At 52.9% G+C, this 24,050-nt stretch overlaps 1 protein-coding gene and 1 pseudogene across 1 annotated transcript; one reads left to right on the top strand and one right to left on the bottom strand.

The window, feature by feature from the left end:
* Positions 1 to 8,315: 8,315 nt before the first annotated feature.
* On the bottom strand, positions 8,316 to 10,581 carry LOC123817179 (annotated as a pseudogene).
* Positions 10,582 to 21,820: 11,239 nt separating this feature from the next.
* Positions 21,821 to 23,742, top strand: LOC123817158 (elongin BC and polycomb repressive complex 2 associated protein). Its single transcript, XM_045836697.1, has one exon. The coding sequence runs from the start codon at positions 22,266 to 22,268 to the stop codon at positions 23,406 to 23,408; it is 1,143 nt and encodes a 380-aa protein (XP_045692653.1). The 5' UTR covers positions 21,821 to 22,265; the 3' UTR covers positions 23,409 to 23,742.
* Positions 23,743 to 24,050: the final 308 nt, after the last annotated feature.

Below are 24,050 nucleotides of genomic sequence, written 5' to 3'. Positions count from 1 at the left end.
GGAAGAGGTTGCCCCCCCTTCCGCGCACTGCCCCCTTGGCTGACTCTTCCGCCGGGACCGCCTCCTTTTCACTAGCACCTGTTCAACCGGAACATCAAGGGGCCCGGGCCCGCCACCACCCCTCCCTTCGCGTCTATTTAGTACCTTTCATCCGGGAAGGGGTGGGGTGGGTGAATCCCCGCCCTGGAGTGGGGAGTAGGGCGGGGGAGAACTTGTCCTTGACCTGGTCTGTGGCGTAGGGATTTACTCCCTTAATCCCGGCAAAGCTGGAGTTTAAGACGGTTGGGGAAGCCGGGTTCTGGGCTGCGGCCACCACCTTCCTGTGCTCCTGCAGGGACTCGGGAATTCCGGAGGGCTGCCAGGATGAAGAGGTTCTGTCTAAACGAGAGGGGCAGGAGGAGGCCTGTCTCTGCCGCCTCCGTGCTTAGGGGAGGGGGCCGAAAGCCAGGGGGTTGCCGGAGGCGGGTCCGAAGTTTGGGATCGTTGCAACGACTGCCACGCGCGAGTATGGTCCGCTTTGTGAACTTCGCTCATACGAAAAGTTAAACAAGGCACAGACGGGAAGTCTCAAGAAATTACCTTTACTGACAGGAATAAAACTTAAAGAAAATTAATCGCAAAAATCTCATTCCTAGCCATTCGCCAGTTTCGGAATATTTGAATATTTGCTTTCGGGACCGACGGCGGCAGAGGTGGCCGCAGTTTCGGGGTTTCGTGGGATGAGGGTCACTCGAAAGCGCGTTGGTCCCTGAGTCTAGGCGAGGGCGCCCTGGGGACTGGGACAGAGGAGCCTTTTCTAGGGTCCTCGCCCGGTGCGTATGCACCGCCTGAAACTTGTGGAATGAACGCGCTACGATACTTGTGCGTTTAGTAAGTATTAGGAACACCTTTTCGTTTAATGTTCTTCACAACCCTTTGGGTTGGGTGTTAATATCTCCATTTTATAGATGGAAGTACCAAGTTTCCAGCGGATGAAGCGATTTGCCCAAAGTCACACATCCTGAAAGAGCCGGTATTTGAATCCAGTCTGTCCTCCGCTAGGGCTGGGGCTCCGCCAGCACTTGTTCGCCGAATTCCTGTGTCGAAATCAGACGTCCGCCCTCCCATCGCAAAAGTTCCTTTCCGAGGTCCCGGGGGAACCCGGCGTTACGCGCGATGAGCTGGGTTCGCGGCGAGCACTCCCAAGGCTGAACTGTCAAACTTATTCTCCGGCTTCCAATATTTTTCCGAGCACTTATTATGTGCCTGCCCCCCCCGCACGCGCGCGCGCGCGCACACACACACACACACACAGGCAAGAGCAGGACTTAGCCAACAAGTGGTTCAAATTCACCGTGCTTCGTGTAACTGAGCGCTTATTTGGGGGGTCACGCTGATCCCAGGTGTGCAGTTTTGGGCCAGTGAGTGACTACTTTTCCGAGGTTAAGCTTGTCCCTTTTAAATGTGGGCATTAAAGGCTTCTTGAAAGAGCTGTAGGAAAGATTTAACGAAAATCCTTTTGTAAAGGGCTAAAGCATACAGTAGGCGCTCCATCCGTGCTCACCCCCCCTCCGCCCCTCTAAGCATGCCAGGACATCGCGTTCCCGCTCCCTCTTCCCGCCTCCGATATCTCGATGTCCCGCGCGACCCGCGGCTAAGGGACTGGGGCAGAGAGGACCAAACAGAAAATTATTTCCGCCCGCTCGGCCCGCCCCGCCCCGCCCCGCCCCGCCCCGCCCCGCCCGTCCCCGGAGCCAGAAGGGGATTGTGGGGCCGCCGCGGCAGCCGCCGAAGCCGAGTGGGGCGGAAGCGCGCCTCGCGCTGCTTCTCGGGCCCGACCGCGCCGCCCCCTGAACCTCCCGGCCCGGTCCTGCGGGCTGTAGTCGGGGAGGCCCCGGAGCTCGAGGCAGCTGCCGCGGTGCGCGTTTCCACGAAGTCTGGCCCGCGGGTTCCCAGAACAGAGCGGGGGAGGCTGGAGGATGTTGAGGTTTCGCTTCTGCTGGCGGCCCGGGCGCTCGGTTTCGCAGGTCTTCAGAGCCGGAGACGCACCCTCTCATTAGAAAGCCCCGCGCTCCAGGGAAGGGCTGCGCTGACGCCCGTGGATTTTTGTTTCGTTTGCACGCCGATTTCTTCAATAAAAGCAAAGCTTCTGACCTTGGGGGTGTCCACTGAGGTTAAGTTACTTCCTTGAAGCAAACCCAGCCAGTAGGAGGCTTCAGGTAGTTTACCTGACCGCTGGGAGAGCCTGGCGTGACCTAATAGGAAGAGGGGGCGGTCGAGTCAGAACGACCTCCGTTTGAGACCCATCCTCGCCACTTACTGGCTTTGACCATGAGTTAGTAATGCTTTACCCGGGACCCTCGATTTCTCCGTCTCAATGCGGACGGTAGTACCAAACTCAGGGATGATGTGAGCAGTGACACCGTCAAGTGTCAAGCACGGGAAAGGGTGAGGGTGATTTCCCCGACAAAGGTTATGACTCGGAGGTGGTCTCTCCAGCAGGTGTAGTTGGGGTGCGAGGGTGGGTGTACTGGTTCTTTCCTATGCAAGAGGAGGGATGTTAACTTAAAGAGGAACTAGTGGGAGTGAGGGGATTCCCAGGCATCAGGAGGCCAATCGTCATGATTATTGTAAATAGTGACTCGGCAGCGCTGGGAAGAAGCACACAGTAGTGCCAAGTCCTGCCTGTGTCATTAGCTAGCAGTGTGACACCCAGTCTTGCTGCCTTGGTTTGCCAACCTGTAAAATGGGAGTCATTGGATCCCCTCCCCCACTCTACAGGGCTTTGGCAACTCCAGCCAGCCAAGGTCCCAGCAGGTGCTTTAAGAGCCGAGAGTAACCCCAGGTAGTCCTTTCAGGGGGTTAAGATGGGTAGAAAGGGACGCCGTTCATGATGTGAGGTAGCCATCTACTCCAACCTTTTCCAGAGCCACCTGGTGCCTAGTTCCAGCCCTGTTCCTAGCCAGCTCTGCGACCTTAGGCAAAGCGATTGTCCTCTCTGGCATTTGGCTGGGTGACCAGGTCTTGAAATTCCCCTTGGAGTAAACGTTCTGTGGTTGATGACCCCGCTCTCGGGGAAGTTACCAGGCTGAGGGATGACAGATGAATAGCATATTTGCCCTGCTGTGTTCCTCTTTTCCACCAGTTCCTCCTGAAGTCTAATCTTTATGCCCCTTGTTATAGTTACCATCAGGACAACAATAGAAAAAGTTGAATTATTTAGTCTTCAGCAAACCCTTCAATGAATCACCATGGACAGGCCGTAGGGGACAGATACACGGCTACAGCATGTGGGACTGTGGGAGTGATGGACACATAGAGAAATAACTTCAAGATGATAGTTCTGTGATAGTTCTAAGAACAATGCTGACACAGGCAAGAAGGAAGTGACGGTGTTTATGGGGTCAGGGAAGGCCTGAGCTGGAAATAAGTGGGTGAAGGAGGGTCTGCAGGCAAATAAGGAACAGAAGAGCACCCTTGGGGGGCGGGGAGGTGGACAGCATGTTCAAAGGCGGGGAGGTAGGAAACAGCAAAATGTGTGTTGAAGTTAAATAAGAAGAAAGGCGTAACACAAGCTTCGTAAGTGCATAGGTGAGTGATACGGCCACACCCCTTACATCCTGCGGCAGGAGCACTGTAACTCTCACTGCTCTAACACCGTGTTGTATTTCATCTAGCTGTATGTATCTGTGATGAAGGGAAATAAGACCAGAAACAGCCTTCAGAAAGGTCTTGAGCATTGTGTCAGCTACGTGGTGGTACGTGGATAGGGGAGCGGGGTGGGCTGGTGAGAGGATGGCTAGCTGTAAGGCAAAAACCAGATTAAGGGGAACTTGGATACTGTGCTCAGGAGTTTGGACTTATGAGGTCTGTCCAGAAAGTATCCAGCCATGCTCTATGAAAAAGAGACTTTTATTGAAGAAGATACAAGAGACATTGTACATAGGACAATGATGCTTCAGTCCCCTTCAAAGTAGACACCTTGAGACCTCACACAGTTCTCCCAATCACCATCTGCTGTCTGCCGTACTTTCCTGAATTTCGTGGATGGTCTGAAATCTCTTCCCTTTCAAAGGTGCTTTTAGTTTTGGGAAAAGCCTGAAGTCACAGGGCACCAAATCTGGGCTGTAGCGGGGCTGAGTCACTTGGGTGATTTGATGTTTTACCTAAGAACTCTGCATGAGACGTGATACAGAGCAGGCGCATTGTCATGATAAAGCTGCCAATCACCATTGCCCATAGCTGTGGCCTTCTGAATCATCTGAACAGTTTCCACAGAGGAATGTTCAAGCTTAATGTAAAATTTGATGCACATTTGTTGCTCTACTTGCTCAGTCATTTTGAATGTGACAGCCACACAATCCACACGTTCACTCAGCCGTGTCTACCACCCCCACTGACTAGTACAGTAAAGTTGTCATTGTTCACGCATGCGCATTCCAGCCCACTCTCCCTGGTTGCCAGGTTACATCAACGTCGTGCAAACCATTCTCATTATATTAACAATGGTTGGACTTTTTCTGGACAGACCTCGTAATCCTGAGGGCAGTAGAAGACTAAGGCCTGTTCAGGGTTTTTCAATATTTTTAATCCTTCCCCAAGGATATTTTATTATTGATTTCAGAGAGAGAGGGAGAAAGAGAGCGAGAGAGGGAAACATCGATGTGAGAGAGAGATATTGATCAGTTGCTTCCTGTATGCTCCCAACCAGGGATCGAACCCATGACCTTTAGTGGTACTGGGTGATGCTCCAGCCAACTGAACCACCCAGGCAGGGCCTAAGGTCATTTAAGTAAGCAGTGCATAGCCATATTTGCACATTGATCGTTAAGTATGGGATTGGTTAGGGTTGGGAAGAGGCTAGGGATTGGGAGATTGGTTAGGACAGCAATTCTCAACTTTTAGTGTGCACGAGAATGCCCTGGGGTTCCTGTTAAAATGCAGATTCTGCCCCAACTGTTGTGGCTCAGTGGGTTGAGCAGCACCCCAGGAACCTAAAGGTTGCCAGTTTGATTCCCAGTCCAGGTACATGCGTGGGTTGCAGGCCAGGTCCCTGGTTGGGGGTGTGCAAGAAGCAGCTGACTGATGTTTCTCTCCCTCTCTTTTTCTCTCCCTCCCTCTCTCTCTAAAAGTAAATAAAAATGCAGATTCTGATTCACTAAGTCTGAGTGGGGGTCTGAGATCGAGTTTTTTAAACAAGCTCTGCTTGAATAGCTAGTGGTCAGAGATTTGTAAGGGTGCAGTTGGGAGATGAGTTTGGCAGAGCAGCGGGGATGAGAGGAAGGCTGGGTAGGAGGATGTCAAGAAGTTGGGATGTTGGCCCTGGCCAGGCACTCAGTTGGTTAGAGCATCATCTTGATACTCTAAGGTTGTGGGTTTGATCCCCAGTCAGGGCACATATAAGAATAAACCAATGAATGCAAAAATAAGTGGGACAAATCAATGTTTCTCTCTGTGTGTGTCTGTCTCCCTTCCTTTCTCTGTCTCTCTAAAATCAATCAATAAAAAAATTTTCTAAATGGAATGTTAAGAACAGGACCCAGAGGGACAGCATGAGGGATCTGGTGGACGGGCTAATCTGTCCACTCACCAGCAGAATCCAGGAGTGGGTGGTGGAGGCGGTAATGAACCACTTTGGACAGGCGGACATCAGGCGTCTGTGGAGCAGCGGGTGGGAATGCTCAGGAGGCAGTCCATCGTGTGAGTCCGCATCAGCAGGGAGTCTGAGTTGGAGAGGTCCAGAGCGACGGGGCCAGAAGCTGTCCCGAAAAGCAGGAGAGGTCATGTCATGGAAATCAGAAAGGATGTTTAAGGAGGAGAAAGAGATGCTAGGATCACATGCCTTTGAGAGGTCAAGGGAGGAAAGGATTCTGCAAGGAGGAGGTCCTGGGTGACCTCAGCCTGGAAAGTTCCAGGCACGGTTGGGCTGGAGGTAACCAAGTGGGACAAGCAGGGACTGGGAGATGAGAAGGGAGGAGGAAAGAGTGGAGAGTGGCACCAGGGGGATGCAAGGGTCAGGGGGCAAAGATGGCCGCCAGTCTTGGGTAGGATGATGATGACAATAGTGATGTAACAACCCACTTTTTTTTTAAATCCTCACCTGAGGACATTTTTTTTTTTCATTGCTTTTAGAGAGAGAGGAAGGGAGAGCAAAAAAACATCGATTGTTTGCCTCCTGTACATGCCCGGACCAGGGACTGGTGCCCAGACCAGGGTGAGCGGCACCTGGCAAGGAGTAGATATTTCACTGGCATTTGCAAGATGGATGAAGTGTCTGGCATAACTCCTTGCATGTAGTTGATGGCCCCATTTGCTACTTGTTCTTTTTAAATATATTTACTGATTTTAGAGAGAGCGAAAAATTGATGTGAGAGAAACATCAACTGGTTGCCTCACATACGCATCCCGACTGGGGTTTGAACCCACAACCTAGGAATGTGCCCTAGCCGGATCTCGAACCCACAACCTTTGGGTAAGGGAACGATGCTCCAGCCATCTGAGCTACACTGGCCAGGGAAGATAACGGCTCACTTTTAATGAGATCAATATGCCAGGGACTCTGCTTAGCATCCACCCTTCTCCTTGCAACAACACTGAGATGGGTTCAATTCTGGTTCCCATTTATACAAGGGAGGAAACGAGCTCAGAGAACGCAGCTAGTAGGTGCAGAAGCAGGATCTGGACCTTGCCTTTAACCGCAAGGTCAGTCCAGATACTGGGGGCTGGTCCAGGGCTAGTTCAGAACTCATTATCCCCGTCTCCCCGAGCCTCTCCCCTTCTGACGATACTGCAAATTCACTGTTGTTTATTTAATCCACCACCATTAGTTGACCTCTACTACCAGCGAGATAATGGGCCAGGCACTCGTGATACAGAATGAGTCAAAGTGGCTGCAGCCCTGCAGGCACTCGGGGTGGAGAGGAAAAGCGGGCTGGTGGGCAGGCAAACGGCACCATGCAGTGTGACATGTGTTACAACGGGGGATGGACCTCGTGCAGAGGGAGCCCTGGAGAAGGAGCTCCAGAGTCCGCCTGGTGAGGCAAGAGCAGATGGGAGGGGAGGGAGCAGGGTACCTCTCACGTGGCCCAGGCTTGACCCCAGGCTCATGAGGTTTGGCGGAAGATGCTGAGTAGATGAAGATGTTGCAAAGTTCTCCGTGGCTGCAGGGGAGTTGGCAGTCGGAGGAGTTAAGGTGGAATACAGAGGAGAGCGACTTCTGAAATTATTGCAAGTGCCAGAGACAGGAGTTTTTCTGTGCTGTGTTCGCTGATGTATCTCAAGCACTGGAATCAGTGTCTGGCCCAGAGTTGGCGCTCAGTTAACACTTAGTGAATGAATGAATGAATGAATGAATGAATTGGGTGAATGTTTGAACTTCTCTGGGAGAGACACAGGGGACCCGGATGGAGTGTCAGTGGGGATGGGGAGGGGAATGAGGAGGGGCTGAAATCAAGAGAAGGGGTAGTGGACAGTTGGTGGTCATGGAGTAGGAGGGCGACCCCCAAGTTTCTGTCTTAAATGAGTTTCTGACTCCTGAAGAAAGGAGAACAGGATTGGGAGAGAGCTGACGAGTTCGGGTTGGGGCGTGCTGAACCTGAAGTCCAGCGGGCGGTCCCAGAGGAGGGTGGATATGTGTATCACTTTAAAAATTGTAAAATGCTTTTGAAACATACATAATAGTCTGTCCACCTCTTCTTCCATCTCCTTGATACTCTGAAAAAGTATCCAGAGCCATCTTTGGGCGTCGTCAGCGGTCGAGGGTGGCTGAAGCCCTGGCGTGAACCCGACCACGCTGAGTGGCCCGCCCGTGTGGAGAGCAGAAGGCCGAGGCCCAAGGCCCAGGGAGCACCTGCGTTGAAGAGCGGGCAGAGGAGAGGAGCCAGGGCAGGGGCGTGGGAAGGAGTGTCTAGAGCTGGGGCGGGGGGAGCCCCAGGAAAAGCGGTGTCATGGAAACCACAGGCGGAGAGGAGGACAGCGAGAGTTTAGACAGCCGTCCTCGGGCCTGGGTAGTCAGCTAGAGGGAGACAGGAGAGCAGGGGCGGAGAGGGCAAGGCCACAGGGAGGCGGCCCAGGTTTTTAGGACAGCCTCCAGCACCAGGGCTTGGGCAGACCGGAGGGGACCATTCTCCTTCCCCCAGAGAGAAGGGAGGAGGTGAAGGATGGATGTATGTGTGTGTGTGTGTGTGTGTGTGTGTGCGCGCGCGCGCGTGTGTAGGACTTCTTTGCTTGAGAGTGTGTATTTTCTCTTTAAGTTTTTTTTTAGTTCTCAATCTTTCCAGTTTTTTTAAATATCCTAAATTGTTTATTAAGTAAGAATGTTGCAAACACAGCACATATTAGTGGTAATGGTGGAGCTGGAGAGTGTTGCGCCCCCTTCACGCTGCACCGCGAGAACCACCAGCAGTGGGAGGAACTGGTGGCCCTTTCCAAGGCCGAGGGCGGCTCTTGCGGCCCGCAGATGTCAGCCGTTGAACCTCCCCGTGCTTGTGGACGGGTCTGGTGACCCACTGGGCGTCAGGATTCCTTCTGACAGCCTCATGGGATGGATCAATGAGGACGACCTCAAAGAGTTTGTACGTGGAATCTTCCCCCACCCAGTAAGAACTCAGGACTCGTAGAGCACGCGGTGGCGCCCAGCTCCCTCCTCAGCAAAGGACCGAAGGCTTCGGACAAACTTCGTCTGGTTAACACCGCGATGGACAGGCTTGTCGTAGGTCTAGCCCTTAGGAACCGGGCGTTTGCGGCCACCACAGCGCACATGAATCTGATATATGACATAACCTTGCCTGACTTTGTATCCCAGCCTGCACGCTTTATCGGGCCTGGTGGTGCAGTGTAGGGGGTCCCTGGGGTGTGCAGAGAGCTGGCGGTACTGCCAGCAGCGACCCCTGAGAAGGAAGCACGTCACATGGGGCTGCTTCTTCCTCCACAGCTTCTGGAGGTGCCCGTAAGCGCCCACCGTGGCTTACCGGATGGCTGCGGCCAGACGGGAACGAAGAGCCTTCTCCCACAATCCCTTTGGGCTCCTCTGTTTTTCCAGTTTTATTGGGATATAACTGACATGCAGCATTGCATTAGTTTGAGGTGTACAACATGATGATTGGATATGTGTACAAGTGCTTAGTGAGATAAGCTAACATCTGTCATCTTTTAAAAAAACTTTTTAATGGCATTATTTGCACATAATAAAATGTACGTATTTTAAGTGAGCAAGTGATGAGTTTTTAAAAAAGATTTTATTTTTTTTTAGAGAGAGAGGGGAAGTGAGGGAAAAAGAGAGAAAGAGAAAAATCAATCGGTTGCCTCTCATGGGCGCCCACACTCTGACCAGGGACCAAACCTGCAACTCAGGGGTGTGCCCTGCTCTGGATTTGAACTGGCAACCTTTCACTTTGTGGGACACTGCCCAACCAACTGAGCCACACTGGTCAGGGCACAGGTGATGACTTTTTTTTTTTTTAAGATTTTACTTATTCATTTCCAGAGAGCGGGGAAGGGAAGGAGAAAGAGAGGGAGAGATACATCAGTGTGTGGCTGCCTTCTGCACCCTCCAGCCCCGGCCCCCAACCCAGGCATGTGCCCTGACTGGGAATGAACCGATAACCTTTAGTTCACAGGCCCGCACTCAATCCACTGAGCCACACCAGCCAGGGCGACTTTTGATAAATATATCAGTCATGTAACCACCATCCCAATAAAGACATAGAACATTTCCATCTCTCCAGAAAGTTCCTTCGTACCCCACTGCATTGCCCCAGCCCCAGGTGACACTGACCTGGTTTCTGTTACTACAGATTAGGATAGATTCATTTTGCTGGTTCTAGAACTTCAAAAAAGTGCAACCTTACAATGTCTTTCTTTCTGTTTGACTTCTCTCACTCAGCACTGCATTTTCTTTCTGAAACAGGAAGCAAAGCCATTGCTGAGTGGGGGGCCCAGGTGCAGAGCAGGAGAGGGAGCCACTCAGGGCTGGTGGCTAGAGGGGCTGGGCGGGGTGGGGGACAGCCGGGGATGGGTGTCTCCCAACTGTGGTCTGCGGCAGAAGCAGGGAAAGCAGCCATGTGGGTTGGGACTCAGGTATGAGGCTGTGCTCAGAGCTCTGAGGATTCTGGGACGCAGCAGACCTTGGTCATGGCAGGGGCGGGGTGGGGGCTGAGGGCTGGAGCGTGGTGGGAAGATGAGAAAACCTGGACTCGGAGGTCCACATGGAAGGCCCTCAGGATGATGGTGGGAGCTGGGATGCAACATTCTGGGGTCATGCCCGACTCCCTCTTCTCGCCCGATGTCAGTGCCACCACCTCTCCTGTCAAACCATGTCTGGAATTCTTCCCTCTGTTCACTTGGAGCTGGAACCTGAGCTTCCCTAGGCCAGTCCTCAGCTGGGACCCATCTCTCCTCCCTTGTGTGGATTTTCTTTATCCCGATCAGCACCCTTTCCCTCACTTGCCTCTTTCCCCTCAGTTTCCAAAGGGGCCCAGGCCACCTCCGCACACAAGGCCATCTCCCCTCGCCCTGGCCTGGTGGCTCAGTTGGTTAGAACGTCTTCCCATACACCAAAAGCTTACTCTCCATCCAACCCCTTTCTCCCCGCTGCTCGCCCATGCCGCGTGCCCCACCCACAGCCTTCTCCGTCTCAACTCATGGCAACTCCATCTTTCTAGTTGTTCAACCCCAAATCTGGGAACGTTTCTGATTCCTCTCCTGCATCACTCTGTCAGCGAGTCCTGCCAGTTCTACCTTCATAAATCACGCAGAATCTGATGACTCCCTACCATTGCCACCATCATTCTCTCCCCTGGATTATTGTGGGAGCCTCCTAACTGGCCTCCGCGCCTCCATCCTTGCCCCTGCCATGCATTCCCCATGCAGTGGCCGAAGAGATCCCATTAAACTGCAGCATGGTCGGGTCACCCCGGGGTCCGAGACCTCCTGGAGTCCCCACTGCACTCATCGGGAAGCCTGAGTCCTCATAGGGTTCTACGAGGTTCCGTCCATCTGCTGCCCTGATCCCTCCCTCCGGCCCGATCTCTCCCCCTGGCTCCTGCGCTGCAGCCGGACCAGCTTCCTCGCTGTTTCCTGCTCACACAGGGCTCGCCCCTGCTTCCCCGTTAGGCTCTCCCCGGCCACACTGTGTAAAATCGCAGCCTGTGCCCTTCCCGCCCCCTCCTTACACTTTCCCAATCTTCCTTCTCCTTTTTCTTTGTCCTATTAACCTTCTACATTACTCACACAGTTGTGTCTGTTGTTTACTGTCAGGCTTTCCCCTCTAATGACAGGGCCATGAAGACTAGGATCTCTGTGGATTTTGTCACTGTTTTCAAGGGCCTAGACCTGCGCCTGGCGCGTACTAGATGCTCAGTGAATACTGAAAGAACTGAAGGGAGGAATTCAGAGCCTCTGTTGTTTCTTTGCTCTGGGCACTGAGGTGTGGGCATGTGATCCGAGTCTTGCCAGTCTGATGCCCTCCAGTTCCGCTCTGAGGACTCAGCAGAACAGAGGCGGGTGGGGCCCCTCTTGGCCTTGCCTGTGGTGCCGGGGGCTGTCGTGTCTGGTGCCACGTCCTGCTAAGAGACAGCTGTGCCTTTTGCTTCTTCATCTCCACCTCCAGGTGATCTCTGCCATTTCTCTGCTTTTGCTAAAAAGCTAGAGTCAGTTTCCCAGACCCCTGACTGGCTCATTCAGAATCACCAAGGCCAATAACTTGTCAGTCATTGTCCTACTTAACCTATCCAGGGCACGTGATCCTATGGCCTCCCTGCACACCTCACTCTCCCACATTTCTCAGCTGCTTTTGCTGGGGTCCTGTTCCCTGACCACCCCAGAGGGGTCTTTGGGGTCCACATGACTCTCCCTGGCAGAGCTCGTGCACACCTGAAATTTCTGTCTTGATCAGTGTGCCTTGGACTTGGTCTTGACTGCTCTCTAGTCCCAGACCCCCTTTTCCACATCTCCTCAGGCCACACCCACTTAGATTTGGCTCATTGAGCCCCGAACTATACTCACCATCTCCCCGTCCCGGGACCTGCCCTCCTGCAGAAGGTTCTCACCTTAGTTAATAGCTCCCACTCTCTCCCGAGACAAAACCTGAGGGTCCGTCTCAGATCTTTATCTCCTCACTCCTCACCCCTTCGCTGGATCAGCCACCAAGTCTCATAACACCTGCCTTGCCTACACCTCTTAAGTAAAAAAGTTTCCCTGATTCCTTTAAACACAGTCGTCTTTCAGCCCTAAGCATCCTTGTAGCTGACCTTGGCGGCTGCCTCCCAGGTGACCATCTTCCTTGTCACTGTATCCTCCGCCGATGTGGCTCCCGGGACCCAGCTCTCAACCACACTCCTGCTGGGCACTGACTGGGCAGGTTTCAGGGCTCCACCCCCTGGCAGCTCCCTATCTGAGGGGGAGCCCACATGCCAGGGATGGACAGACTCTAACTGAGAGGACAGACAGCCCACCCACCCTATGCCTGCAGTCTCTGGCCCCCTTGAGCCGAGAGAGAGCCCACACAGCTCCAGGTTCACACGAACCTTCTCACACAGAAAACAGGCCTCATCAGAATGAATGCACGCGCGTCCTTGCTTTGAACGGAATGCCAGGGAGGGATCACTTAAGCCAATTATCGAGTCTTGCCGGAAGCCAAATTATAGACATTGTCATGTTATAAACATCATTTCTCAAGAGAGCAGCTTGGAGACATCTGGGCAGCTGGGAGCCTGAGCTCGTTATTTTCCCCTCCAACCTGCTGGTCCCCTCCTGCATCCCACCCAGGAGTCAGCTCCAGCCCGGGCTGCTGCTTCCCCTCCTCCCCACGGCCACTTGCTTTCGAGTGCTGCTGATTCTGCCTCAAACTCCCGTCCATACGTGTGGCCGCTGCCTTCCTGAGGTCTTCACCATCTTTTGCCGCGACCCCGGATGAGTGACTGAAAGAGTCTGAGCCTCCATTCCCTCATCTGTATGCTGGGATTTTTCTTTTAAATACAGGGGAAGTTTCACTGCGGTCGAATGTGCCAGACACTGAGCAGAGAGCTGGGCTCAGGCTGAGCGTTCAGGAAATGCTCGTTCCCTGTTCTCCTCCTGCTTCCCCACCCCTCGCCCTTGCCAAGTGTGGTCACGTGATTTCCTCTGCATAAAAGTGGCCTGTAATTCCCCGTCCTGCAGGATAACGTCCACATTTCTTATCAAGGCCTTTGACCCTTCGAGTTCCGGTTTCTGCCCTTCGTCCTCACCACTGCTCGGCCACACTGACCTACTCCATTCATTGATTAAAAACATGGTCACCTCGAAGTGCGGTCCCACAGGTTACCCTGCTGGTCCCGAAGGAAGAAACTTCTCAGGAAAGGGACCTGCTGTCATCCAGGGGGCCTACGCACCCGCGTTCCACCACTAACGGGGGAGCGCAGGCACGGAGGAAGCAGCAGCAGCCATGAAGTGTGTTTGCCAGTCAATCTGAATTTAATCAAGCCTGTAGATCTAATTTCCAGTTTACAGGAAATACAGGATAAACAACACAACTAGGAAGCAATCAGAGAAATCTAGAAGGTGGGACTCGATGTCTGCAATTTACTTAAAATACTTCAGCAATTCAACGACTCAGTGGCGTAGGGGAAAAAGTTATTCTAGATTTAAGTGAGACTTAAGATGTATAACCAAATGCAATGTGTGGACCTTATTTAAAGCCTGGTTGAAACAAACCAAATGCACAAGAAGCGTTTTGGGGAGACAATTAGGGAAATTTGACTATGAGCTGGCTATTAGATGATTTTAAGGAATTATTGCTAATTTTGTAATGTGTGATTGTAAGAAAGATTGGAAGTATAAGGAAGTTTGCAGTAAGAAAACTTCCTGAAGGCCCTGGCTGGCGTAGCTCCGTGGATTGAGTGCGGGCTGCGAACCATGTCATCGCAGGTTCGATTCCCAGTCAGGGCACATGCCTGGGTTGCAGGCCATGACCCCCAGCAACCGCACACTGATGTTTCTCTCCTCTCTCTCTTTCTCCCTCCCTTCCTTCTCTAAAAATAAATAAATAAAATCTTTAAAAAAAGAAAAAGAAAACTTCTTGAAGTAACTAGGAGATAACAGTCATGAAGATGCTAAATCACTTGACAATATTTCAGTAAAAATGATAAAAGTGATAAAATGTTAATAATTACCCACCTAGGTAATGGGCATATGGGGTTCATTTCACTATTCTCTACTTCTTTTTTGGTTTGAAATGTACATAATAAAAAAAGATTTAAAAATATTATTTATTGACTGATTTTAGAGAGAAACATTGATATGTTTTTCCATTTATTTATGCAATTCATACATTCATTGGTTGCTCCTTGTGTGTGCCCTGACCAGGGATCGAACCCATAACCTTGGCCCCGTGGGATGATGCTCTAACCCACTGAGCTATCCGGCCAGGCCTTAAAATCTTTTCTTAAATATGGATTTGAGTTCCAACCATGTATTCATCGCTGAACTAAGGCAAACTCTAATGTTGTCCTTGCCTCCATGAAACACAGAGTGTGGTAAGGGAGAGGTGAGTCGTTGATTAGTTGCACTAATAGATGAACAGTGACAAGTGAATGAAAATGCTTTGAAGGAAGGTTCTCAGGCCTTGGGGGCAGATAATGATGGCAGCCGGCCCAGCCACATTCGGGAGGGTTGGGAGAAGTTCTCTCCAAGGCAGGGATGGCTCGGTGGAGCTCCTAAGAGGTCCTGGCCAGGCACAGGAAAGGGAAGTGGGGAAAGTTCACGGTCGTGTGCAATAGTACGTGCTCAGCCAGGGAGAGGAGGGACTGTGTTGCTTTAGGCACTAAAAGAGGTCGTGGTGGCTGCAGGAGAGAGGGCAGCACAGGGGAGGGGGAGGGGAGGGGCCAGTTCCCTCTTTCCAGGAGGATTGTGGGCAAGGCGGTCAGACTCACCTGTGAGCCAAGTTAATGCTTTCACTCTTTATCCTGAAAGCGATAGGAAACCATTAAAAGGTTTTTTTATGTTTTTTTTAAAGATTTTATTTATTTATTTTTAGAGAGGGAAGCGGGGGGAGAAAGAGAGAGAGAGAGAGAAACATCAATGTGCGGTTGCCGGGGCCGTGGCCTGCAACCCAGGAATGTGCCCTGACTGGGAATTGAACCTGCGATGCTTTGGTTCACAGTCCGCGCTCAATCCACCGAGCCACACCAGCCAGGGCCGTTAAAAGGTTTTGAACAGGGGCTAACACAATCCTATTCACTTAGAAAGGTAATTTCTGTCTCTGTAAAGGGCGTGGCGGGCTGCGGGGGTGCTGCCGGGTGGGCTGGAATGGCGGTGGAGCCGCAGACGTGGAGTGTAATGCTGAGGCATTGACTGGGAGGTGCCAGGATGGCATCTGGGTTTCTGGCTGTGGAAGTGGGTGGATGCAGGAGCCATACGTTGGGCCAGGCTTCCTTGGAAGTGGTCGGTGTCTTCCTTGGAAGGATGTTCCTTGGAAGACAGAGGAGGAGGGTCACTGAAGGTCTGGAACAGGCTGAGTTTGCTGGGCTTTGGAGACGTCCCAGGTAGGAGCTGAGTGGCAGCGAGGTGTCTCGGTCGGAGCTGAGAGGAAAGGTGTGGGCTGAGCCCCTCGGTGGCCAGATGGTGATTGCGGAGCGGGCACAGGAGAATGCCCAGACAGACACGGGATACGTTCCGGACTGAGCCTTGAGGAGCCTCGCAGTCTGGGCTGAGAAGGGGAGATGAGCCCGCGCCGAAGACCAAGGGGCAGCAGAGGGAGGCAGGAGGATGCCGGGAAAGCAAGGTGCCTGGAAGGCGGGGGACTAGGGAGTTTCTGGAAAGAGGAAGTGGCCAGTCATGTGGGATGCTGTCGAGAGGTCAAGGCCGGAGGGCTGACAAGAGCCTGCTGGTTTTAATGAGATGGAAGCCACAGGGACCTCAGCAGGAGCTATTTCAGGGGCGGTGGAGGTGGAAGCAGATGGAAGTGGGTTGAGGAGGACGTGGGAAGTGAGAAAAGGAAGACAGTGTGTAGACAGCTCTTGTGGGAAGCTTGGCTGTGAAGGGGAGGAAGGATGGGGGCTGGAGCCTATGGGGTCAAGGGAAGATTTGGCTTTCTCTTTTAAATCCTCACCCGAGGATATACTTATTGATTTTTTTTTGAGAGAGAGAGAGAAACACTGATATGAGAGAGAAACACTGATTGGTTGCCTCCTGTACACACCCCCACCCAGGATGGAACCTGAAACCTAGCTACGTGCCTTGACCAGGAATTGAACCCCCAACCTTTTAGTGTATGGGATGACCCTCCAACCAACTGAGCCACACGGCCAGGGCATGGTTTGGCTTTTTAATAGGAGAGACAGGAAAGAGACACAAGGGATGCCTCTGGGAGGACAGACGGGACAGGACTAATGCCGGGGCATCCTCTCTCCCTAACGAGAGTGGCGGCCATTGACGTCTGGTAGTTGGTGGCAATAGGACAGGCGCTTGCTTGCCTGTCTTCCCGGCCCACACCGTGTCCCCAGCGGCCATTCTCCTCTCATGCCACCTTTGCGTGCTCCCGCTCATCTTTAGAACCTCGGTGGAGGATCACTCTCTCTGAAAGGACTTCCTTCCTCCACGGCGCCCTGCCTGGACCGCGGCCGCTCCTCTGCTGCTGCTTCTCAGATGAGCTGCAGCGCCCGACCTCTCCCACCCCCCGGACTCTGTCGCCGTCATTTCCGGTAGTCAGAAATGTGGATACCGACTACATGACGATGTTAAAGGATGACTGTTCCTTCTTTTTTAGGTTTGATAATAGCATTGAAGTTATATTTATTTTTAGAGCCTTTGTCTTGTAGAAATACGTATTGAAGTAGTTAGGACTGAAATGATGTGATGTCTGGGATTTGTTTCAAGAGAATATGGGTCATATTCTGTATCTTCACTGCGGTGGTTACAGGGGTGCATTCAGTTGGGAAAACTATTTGAACTGTGCACTTAAACTGGACGTTTGTTACATTGAAATCGTGCATCAGTAAAATTGATTTTTTAAAAAGTGGAGCAGAGGACAAAAAGTGGGTAGGGGGTTAGAGTAAACAAGGTTGGCCAGGAGTTGGTAAGTGTTGAAGCTGGGGGTTGGGTATGTGAAGGTTCATTGTACTCCTCTACTTACTTTTGAATAGGTTTGAAAATTTCCATAATAGCATGTTTTTTAAAAGGAACTTTAAATTTTATTTCTCAGTCACAGTTTACATTCAGTGTTGTTTTGTATCAGTTTCAGGTGTACAGCATAGTGGTTAGACAATCATATACCTTAGGAAGTGTTCCTCCAGTATCTCCAGCATGCCCCTGACACCGTAAGTAGTTATTTGCTATACATAATAAGACGTTTTAATTGCAAGAAGGAAGATGCAAGTTCTGGTTTCCAGATGAGGACACTAAAGCAGAAGTTAAGGAACTGGCCCTTACAGCACACAGCTGGTGAAGCGATGACTCAGGAGTATGAACAGACCCGTCTGAATCCAGAATGTGAGCTGTTAACCCTGGGCGCCAGTTTCCAGAAGGGCAAAGTGTGGGGGTGGTTAAGGGGCGATGCGGTCCCGCTGGTCAGAACAGGGTCTGGGGTAGGGAACTGTAGAAGCTAGACAGGCAAAGATGGCGGCGGCTGCAGTGTGGTAGGGCAAGAAGTGGCTCCCCTCTCAGATTCATTGTCATGGGGTATACTTTTGGTTATGACCATGGACTTGGGACCTGGGGTTGAGTCCAGGCTCTGACCTTGCTAGCAGTGTGACCTTGGGCAAATCACTTAGTGTCTCTGTCCCTCACTTCCCTCATTTATCACATGGATATTAATGGAAATGTAAAATGGGATAGTCAGTTTAGAAAACAGTTTGGTGGAGCCCTGGCTGGCGTAGCTCAGTGGATTGAGCGCGGGCTGTGAACCAAAGTGTCGCAGGTTCGATTCCCAGTCAGGCCACATACCTGGTTTGCAGGCCACGGCCCCCAGCAACTGCACATTGATGTTTCTCTCTCTCTCTCTCTCTCCCTCCCTCCCTTCCCTCTCTAAAAATAAATAAATAAAATCTTAAAAATAAATAAATAAATAAAAAAGAAAACAGAGACTATAATTCCAAAATAACAATAAATCATTAAAAAAAAGAAAACAGTTTGGTGGTTTCTTCAAAAGTTAAACATAAATTTACCGTGTGAACTGGAAATTCCACTTTTAACGTGAAGACATATGTCCACATAGAGCCTTGTATGCAAATGTCCATGAGAGTATTACTTACAGTAACTGCAAAGTGGAAACAACCCGAATGTGACTGGATAAACAAATGGTGGTATACCCAGACCGCAGGTGGTACTCACAGTAAACGGGGACAGACCACCAGTACGTGCCACAGCACGAACGGACCTGGAAAACATTACGCTGTTGTGAAAGAAGTCAGATGCAACAGACCACACACATATATGCGATTCCACTTCTATGGCGTGCCCAGTGAAGGCAGACCTAGAGGGCAGAAAGTAGATTAGTCCCTGGGGGCTGCTGGGGGGGAATTCGGAATCAATGCTAGGAGCGATGAGGAGTCTCTTAGGGAATGTTCTAAAATCACATTGTGGTGATCATCACTTAACTGTAAATGTAATAAAAATCACTGAATTGGGCACTGAAATTGAGTTATACATGGTATGTAAAATTTTTAAAAAATATAGTATCTATCTTGTACAATTGTTTTGAGGATTAAATAACATAAAGTTCTTAAGCCAGAGACTGGAATGCAGTCAGTGCCGTGGACGTTGTTATTGGGCTGGACCTCTGGGGCCAGTGCACCGCTGCGCCTGCCTCCAGGGAAAGGGCAGCTGGGCAGGTCCTCTGCTCCCAGGTTGGTGAACACGGGTCTTCGGGTGAGACTCAGATGGGCCAGGACGTGGAAGGGTTGGCTTTCAGGTCCCTGGGGGCCTGTCCTGTGTGCCTTACTCCCGAGGCGTCCGTCCGTTGGAGCCCAGCATTCAGCCTTGTCCCTTTTTCTCCTGCGGGGAGTGGGCTTCCTGAGAAGGGTGCTGTTTGCATTCTCCTCCCACTGGCTGAGGACGGGATCGAGTGTCCTCTACCGTAGGTAACGGGAATTGCAACGGAGGGGCCGGCCGGCTCTCATGTTTCCACCCTCCTGACAATGTTATGAGGCAGCTACTGTTGTCCCCTTTTCACTGATAGGGACATTGTGCTTCAGAGTGTCCAGGTGACCTGCTCAGGATGGCGCCGCTGGTACACCAAATCTAAGTGCTCTGAAAACTGAGGCTTGAATACTCAAGGTCCTTTCAGGGGAGAGTACGCTAATTCCTACTGTTTGCAAAGTGCTTCCATGCCACAGGGGGCTTTGCCTGATTCAAGGAAGGGAAAGAAAGGAAAGTGGAGGTGGAGGGAATTCCTCCTCCAGGGAAGGCCTCTCAATAGTAACAGTCCCCGACAAAGCCCCTAAACTGGTGGCTTTTGGAGTAAGAGAAGGAGGAGGTTATTGACCTGCGTCGCCCAGGTTTCTGCAGGTGGGGCCCAAGCCCCTGCCCCAGATGTGGTAGCTGCAAAGAGGCCGCAGGAGAGCTGGATTGAAGCAGATGCCCCTCTGCCCCACCAGCAGAAGAAAGCAGGCACTGCTGTCCCAGAATAAGAGTTCTCAGTGTTGCCCCCCAGGAGAGACGGCCGTGAAGATCATTCTTCCAGAAGCAAGATAGGCAAAGATGGTGGCGGCTACAGTGTGGTAAGGTAAGAGATGGCTTCCCTCTCAGATTCATTGTCATGGGGTAGACTTTTGGTTATGACCATGGACTTGGGACCTGGGGTTGAGTCCAGGCTCTGACCTTGCTAGCAGTGTGACCTTGGGCAAATCACTTAGCGTCTCTGTCCTTCACTTCCCTCATTTATCACATGGCTATTAATGGAAATGTAAAATAGGATAGCCAGTTTAGAAAAAGGTTGGCAGTTTCTTCAAAAGTTAAACATAAATTTACCGTGTGAACTGGAAATTCCACTTTTAACATGAAGACATATGTCCACATAGAGCCTTGTATGCAAATGTTCATAACAGTGTTACTTATAACTGAAACTTTCCTCCTGTGTGGGGAGGGGATGGGGGTCAGTGTTTGGGGGCACTTAGGAACCCTGACGTCTAGACCAACAGGACCCTGGGAGCTCCCCTCATGACAGCGGCCCTGGAAACCTGTACAAGATGCTAACAGGTGAGAGTTTTGAGCAACAGAACCCTCCCCTCTCCCCTTTGTTAAACTCTAGCTCCACCTTGGAGCCTTTACCTCTGGTCTCTGCAAAGGGAGGTGGGGAGGCCGACCTTCCTGATTCCTTTCCTCCCAGATGGTGTTTGATGACTTTGTAGGGGAAAAAAATGTTTCTGTTGTCACAGCCAGGAGAGCCAGGATGCAAACTATATGACTTGTCCCCTTACAGGAAGCTTCTCTGACCCCAGGTGCAGAGTGCGATATTTCTCTCTCTGACTTCCCTCCAGCATCCTTGCACACTCTTACTCCAAGCCATCACACCCAACTCTTTATATTCTGAGGACTGGAGGAAGCCATATCCCAATAACCTAATTTTTATCGATAGAGACATATTCTGGGGGTTCATTCATTCACTTACAAATACAGGGTCTGGCAGAAGTAACACCTGCTTGAGTGTGGTCGGTAGGGTAATAATATGGGTATAATAACTTATTGTTTTAATTTGAACATTTCACCTAAAATGTCATGTGCTATGCTTAAGTGTGATATTGCTATGTTATGGAGTTACAGGCTTATGGTTTTATAATAAAAAGGGGCGTTATTTGTGCCGGACCCTGTATTTATTGAGCACCTATTACGTCTGCGCATGATTCTAGACAGTGAAAATGAAGTCCTGATCAAGACCAAGTTCTCATCAGCTCATTTCCAGAAAATAAAGAATAAATACGTTCAGGTCTTCATATCGCACTACGCTATACAGAAACTAAAGCAGCATAAGGAAATAGATCATGCTGCAGGGAGGATTTGGGGGATTTTTATTGGGGATTCACTTTTTCTTTGTTTTACTTGTGGGGGGGAGCTCAGAGTGAGGGTCTGTGTGTCCCTTTCTCTGACCTTCTCAACCCGTTTTCGCAGCTCAGGACTCAGAGGGCAGAGGCTTGGGATTCAAGGGTGTCTGCCGAGCCAGCCCCTTGGAATTCCGTTGAGAGGTCGTTTAGAAACTGCATCAGAGAAATGAAAACAGGTACTGAGAAAGTCTGTCATCTTCTGTGGTGTAATAATACCTCTCTCCGAATTTGTTTTCCTTTTCCCACCTGGCACACGCTTACTCAATTCCTAACTACTCATTCAACATTTTTTTTTTTTTGAGCCCACTGCGTACCAGCCACTGTTCTAAGGGACTGGGACACAGAGGTAGGGCACATTCTCTGCTCGCAGGAGTCCCTGCCATGCAAAGCTTTCAAGCCACCATCGCCTCATTTCATCTTTTCCCTCAAACATTGTTTTTGAGATTCATCTATTTTCATTCAAGGAGCCCCAAGAGAGGGTAGATAATGAATATTCCCATTTTACAGATGCGAAAATCATGACTTTTAACAGGAAAACATGAGTTGCTTTGCGACGACCGATTGCCAGGACGTCACCCGGCCACGTGCAGCGTCGCATTTCGCCCCTCGCAGTCCCACCGGCGCACGCTCCCTCTCCTCCGTCCCCTCCCTGCGGCGGCCGCGCCAGGTCCACGTGTGTGTGTCTGTGTGCGGAATGGGGACGGGGGCGGTGCCGCCGAAGGGGTGGGGTCCCGGCCGACGTCACAGGCGGTGCCGCCCAATCAGCGGCAGGCTCGCGGCCCCGGCGCTGGTATTGGGGCAGCGAGGGGGCAGTTCTCTATAACGCGGTCTCCGGGAGCCAGCGGGGAAGAAAGAAGCCGAGCGGGCGGAAGGCGCCTTCCCCGCCGCCTGGGCCCGGGCACCGGGTGCCGGGCGCCGAGTCCTTCCCGCTTCCCGCGGTCGCCGGTCGCTTTGTTTCCCCCGCCTCTGCGCTCCGGGCTACTCGAGAGGGGCTCCCGCCGGCTCTGCCTAGGGAACGCGGCGGCAGGAAGGGCGGCGGAACGCGCAGGGACTCGCAGGGACCCAGGAGTCCGGCCGCCGGGAGGGCCGCGTGACGAGATCGAGGCGGGAGTCAGAGCTTCGCGGCCCACGGGTGCGGGCCGGGGGCGCCCGTGAGCGGAGACCTCCCCGTCGAGGGGGGGCGATGTTCCCCTCGTCCGTGGGTTCTTCGGGCAGCCAGGGCATCCCGCCGCTGGGACCAGGGCCCCCTCAGTGGGCACCCCCCTAGGAGGTTCCATGGAGACTCTGTGCCCCGCGCCCCGCCTTGCAGTGCCGGCGTCCCCGCGAGGGTCGCCCTGCGCCCCCACACCTAGGAAGCCGCGTCTGGGGACCCAGGAGTTCTCTCCGCTGTGCCTGCGTGCCCTCGCCTTTTGCGCCCTTGCCAAACCCCGGGCGTCCTCTTTGGGCCTGGGGCCTGGGGAGCCGGCGCCGCGGGCTCCGTTGCTGCTCGGCCCTCGCGCCTCCCTGTGCACCGGCGGCTGGGCCCCGGATGGCCTGAAACACCTCGCGGGACAGGCCGGGCGGTCCAGCGTTCCGAGCTCCCCGGCCGGCCAGGATGCCGACGCCGCAGTGTGCCGGGGCCGCGGTGAAGAGGAAGAGGGCGGAGGCAGTTTCCCGCACTTAGGCGCTCGCTCTGGCGGACCTCCCGGCCGCTGCCCGGCGCCCCGGAGCCCTCGGGAATCTCTGACCAGCTCCGCCCCGGCTCCGCCTCGGCCAGCCCCGGGTCTTGATTCTCAGCTTGGCTCCGCCGCCGCCAGCCCACATCGGGAGCCCGATTCCCGGCCTTCTCCGCCACCTGCGAGCTTCTCCTTCGAGCCCGCGGGGCCTGGGACCGTGCCGGAGCCGCCTCTGCCGGGCCGGACGGCTGCAGTCGACGGAGCCCCCACGCAGGCCGCCCCCGAGGCACCCGCCGCCAGCCCCTCGACGGCCAGCGGAGCTCCGACCGCGCCCGGCAATCTCCGCCAGGAACATTTCGATCGTCTGATCCGCCGGTCGAAACTTTGGTGTTACGCGAAGGGCTTCGCCCTCGACACTCCGAGTTTGCGCAGGGGGCCCGAACGGCCGCCCGCAAAAGGGCCCTCCCGGGGAGCCGCCAAGAAACGCCGACGGCCGGCGCCCCCCCCGCGCAACGTGCAGCTCCGCCGCCCTGCACCGACGCTTCCCACCACCAGCACCTTCAGCCTCCTCGACTGCTTCCCCTGCCCCCCGGCCCTGGTCGTGGGCGAGGACGGAGATTTAGGGCCAGCTTCCTCGCTTCGCCTCCAGGGAGGCGCTAAGCCCCCTCCTGCCCACCCCCTGTGGAGGTGGCAAATTGGGGGTCCCGCTGTCCCTGAGCCCCCTGGCGTCAAATTCTGGGGGATCAACCTGGAGGAACTCTGAGCGTGATAACCTCTTCTGCCAAGAGGGAAAAGTTGGGGTCACAGCCCAACTGCTGGCTGGTTTCTCCCATTTGCCTGACCTGTTTATGTTTTATGGGCTGTGGACAGAGGGACCTCCAGTGACAGTGATCTTCAAGCACCTAACTGGTTGGGGTGACACCCCCTCCCCCTCATCCTTTCGAGACCAACTGAGGGCTGCAGTCAGGAGAAGATTTAACGGAAAAGGACCCAATGACACAGATCCAGCCCCTCCCCTCCGCCTTCTCGGATCGCTGGGGGCAGTGCCTTCACCCCAGGGGGAGTAAAGGAGGTTGCTGCTGGAAGACAAGGCAAAATGGAGAGAGAGACCTTGGTGATGGACAAACCGGTTGTTTCTGTGGGCGAGCCCGGGGACGAGGGGGTTGTGGTGGGGGTGGGGAGGTGATTGGCAGCTCTCTGGGGGCATCCCCCACCCCCACCATCTAGGCCTTTAACCCTCCCCTCCCCTCAGGCCTTCCCCTGCACTCCCAGCACTACGGAGCCTTCATGGGGGATGGGGCAGCTTGAGCAAGGGGACTATCACTCCCTTCCTAGGGGCCTCCAAGAACCCTGATTGGCGAGATCTTCAGTCTCAGCCACCAACTTTTCCCTTTTGTCCAGTTTT

Source organism: Phyllostomus hastatus, unplaced genomic scaffold, assembly GCF_019186645.2.
Source record: "Phyllostomus hastatus isolate PE091 unplaced genomic scaffold, TTU_PhHast_1.1 phas_contig_210, whole genome shotgun sequence".
Taxonomy (NCBI): domain Eukaryota; kingdom Metazoa; phylum Chordata; class Mammalia; order Chiroptera; family Phyllostomidae; genus Phyllostomus; species Phyllostomus hastatus.
This window is presented reverse-complemented; position numbering and strand designations above follow the sequence as displayed.

Bases quoted from the DNA above. Each gene is read 5' to 3' on its own strand.
- LOC123817158 (XM_045836697.1), top strand. From the start codon at position 22,266: ATGGAGACTCTGTGCCCCGCGCCCCGCCTTGCAGTGCCGGCGTCCCCG.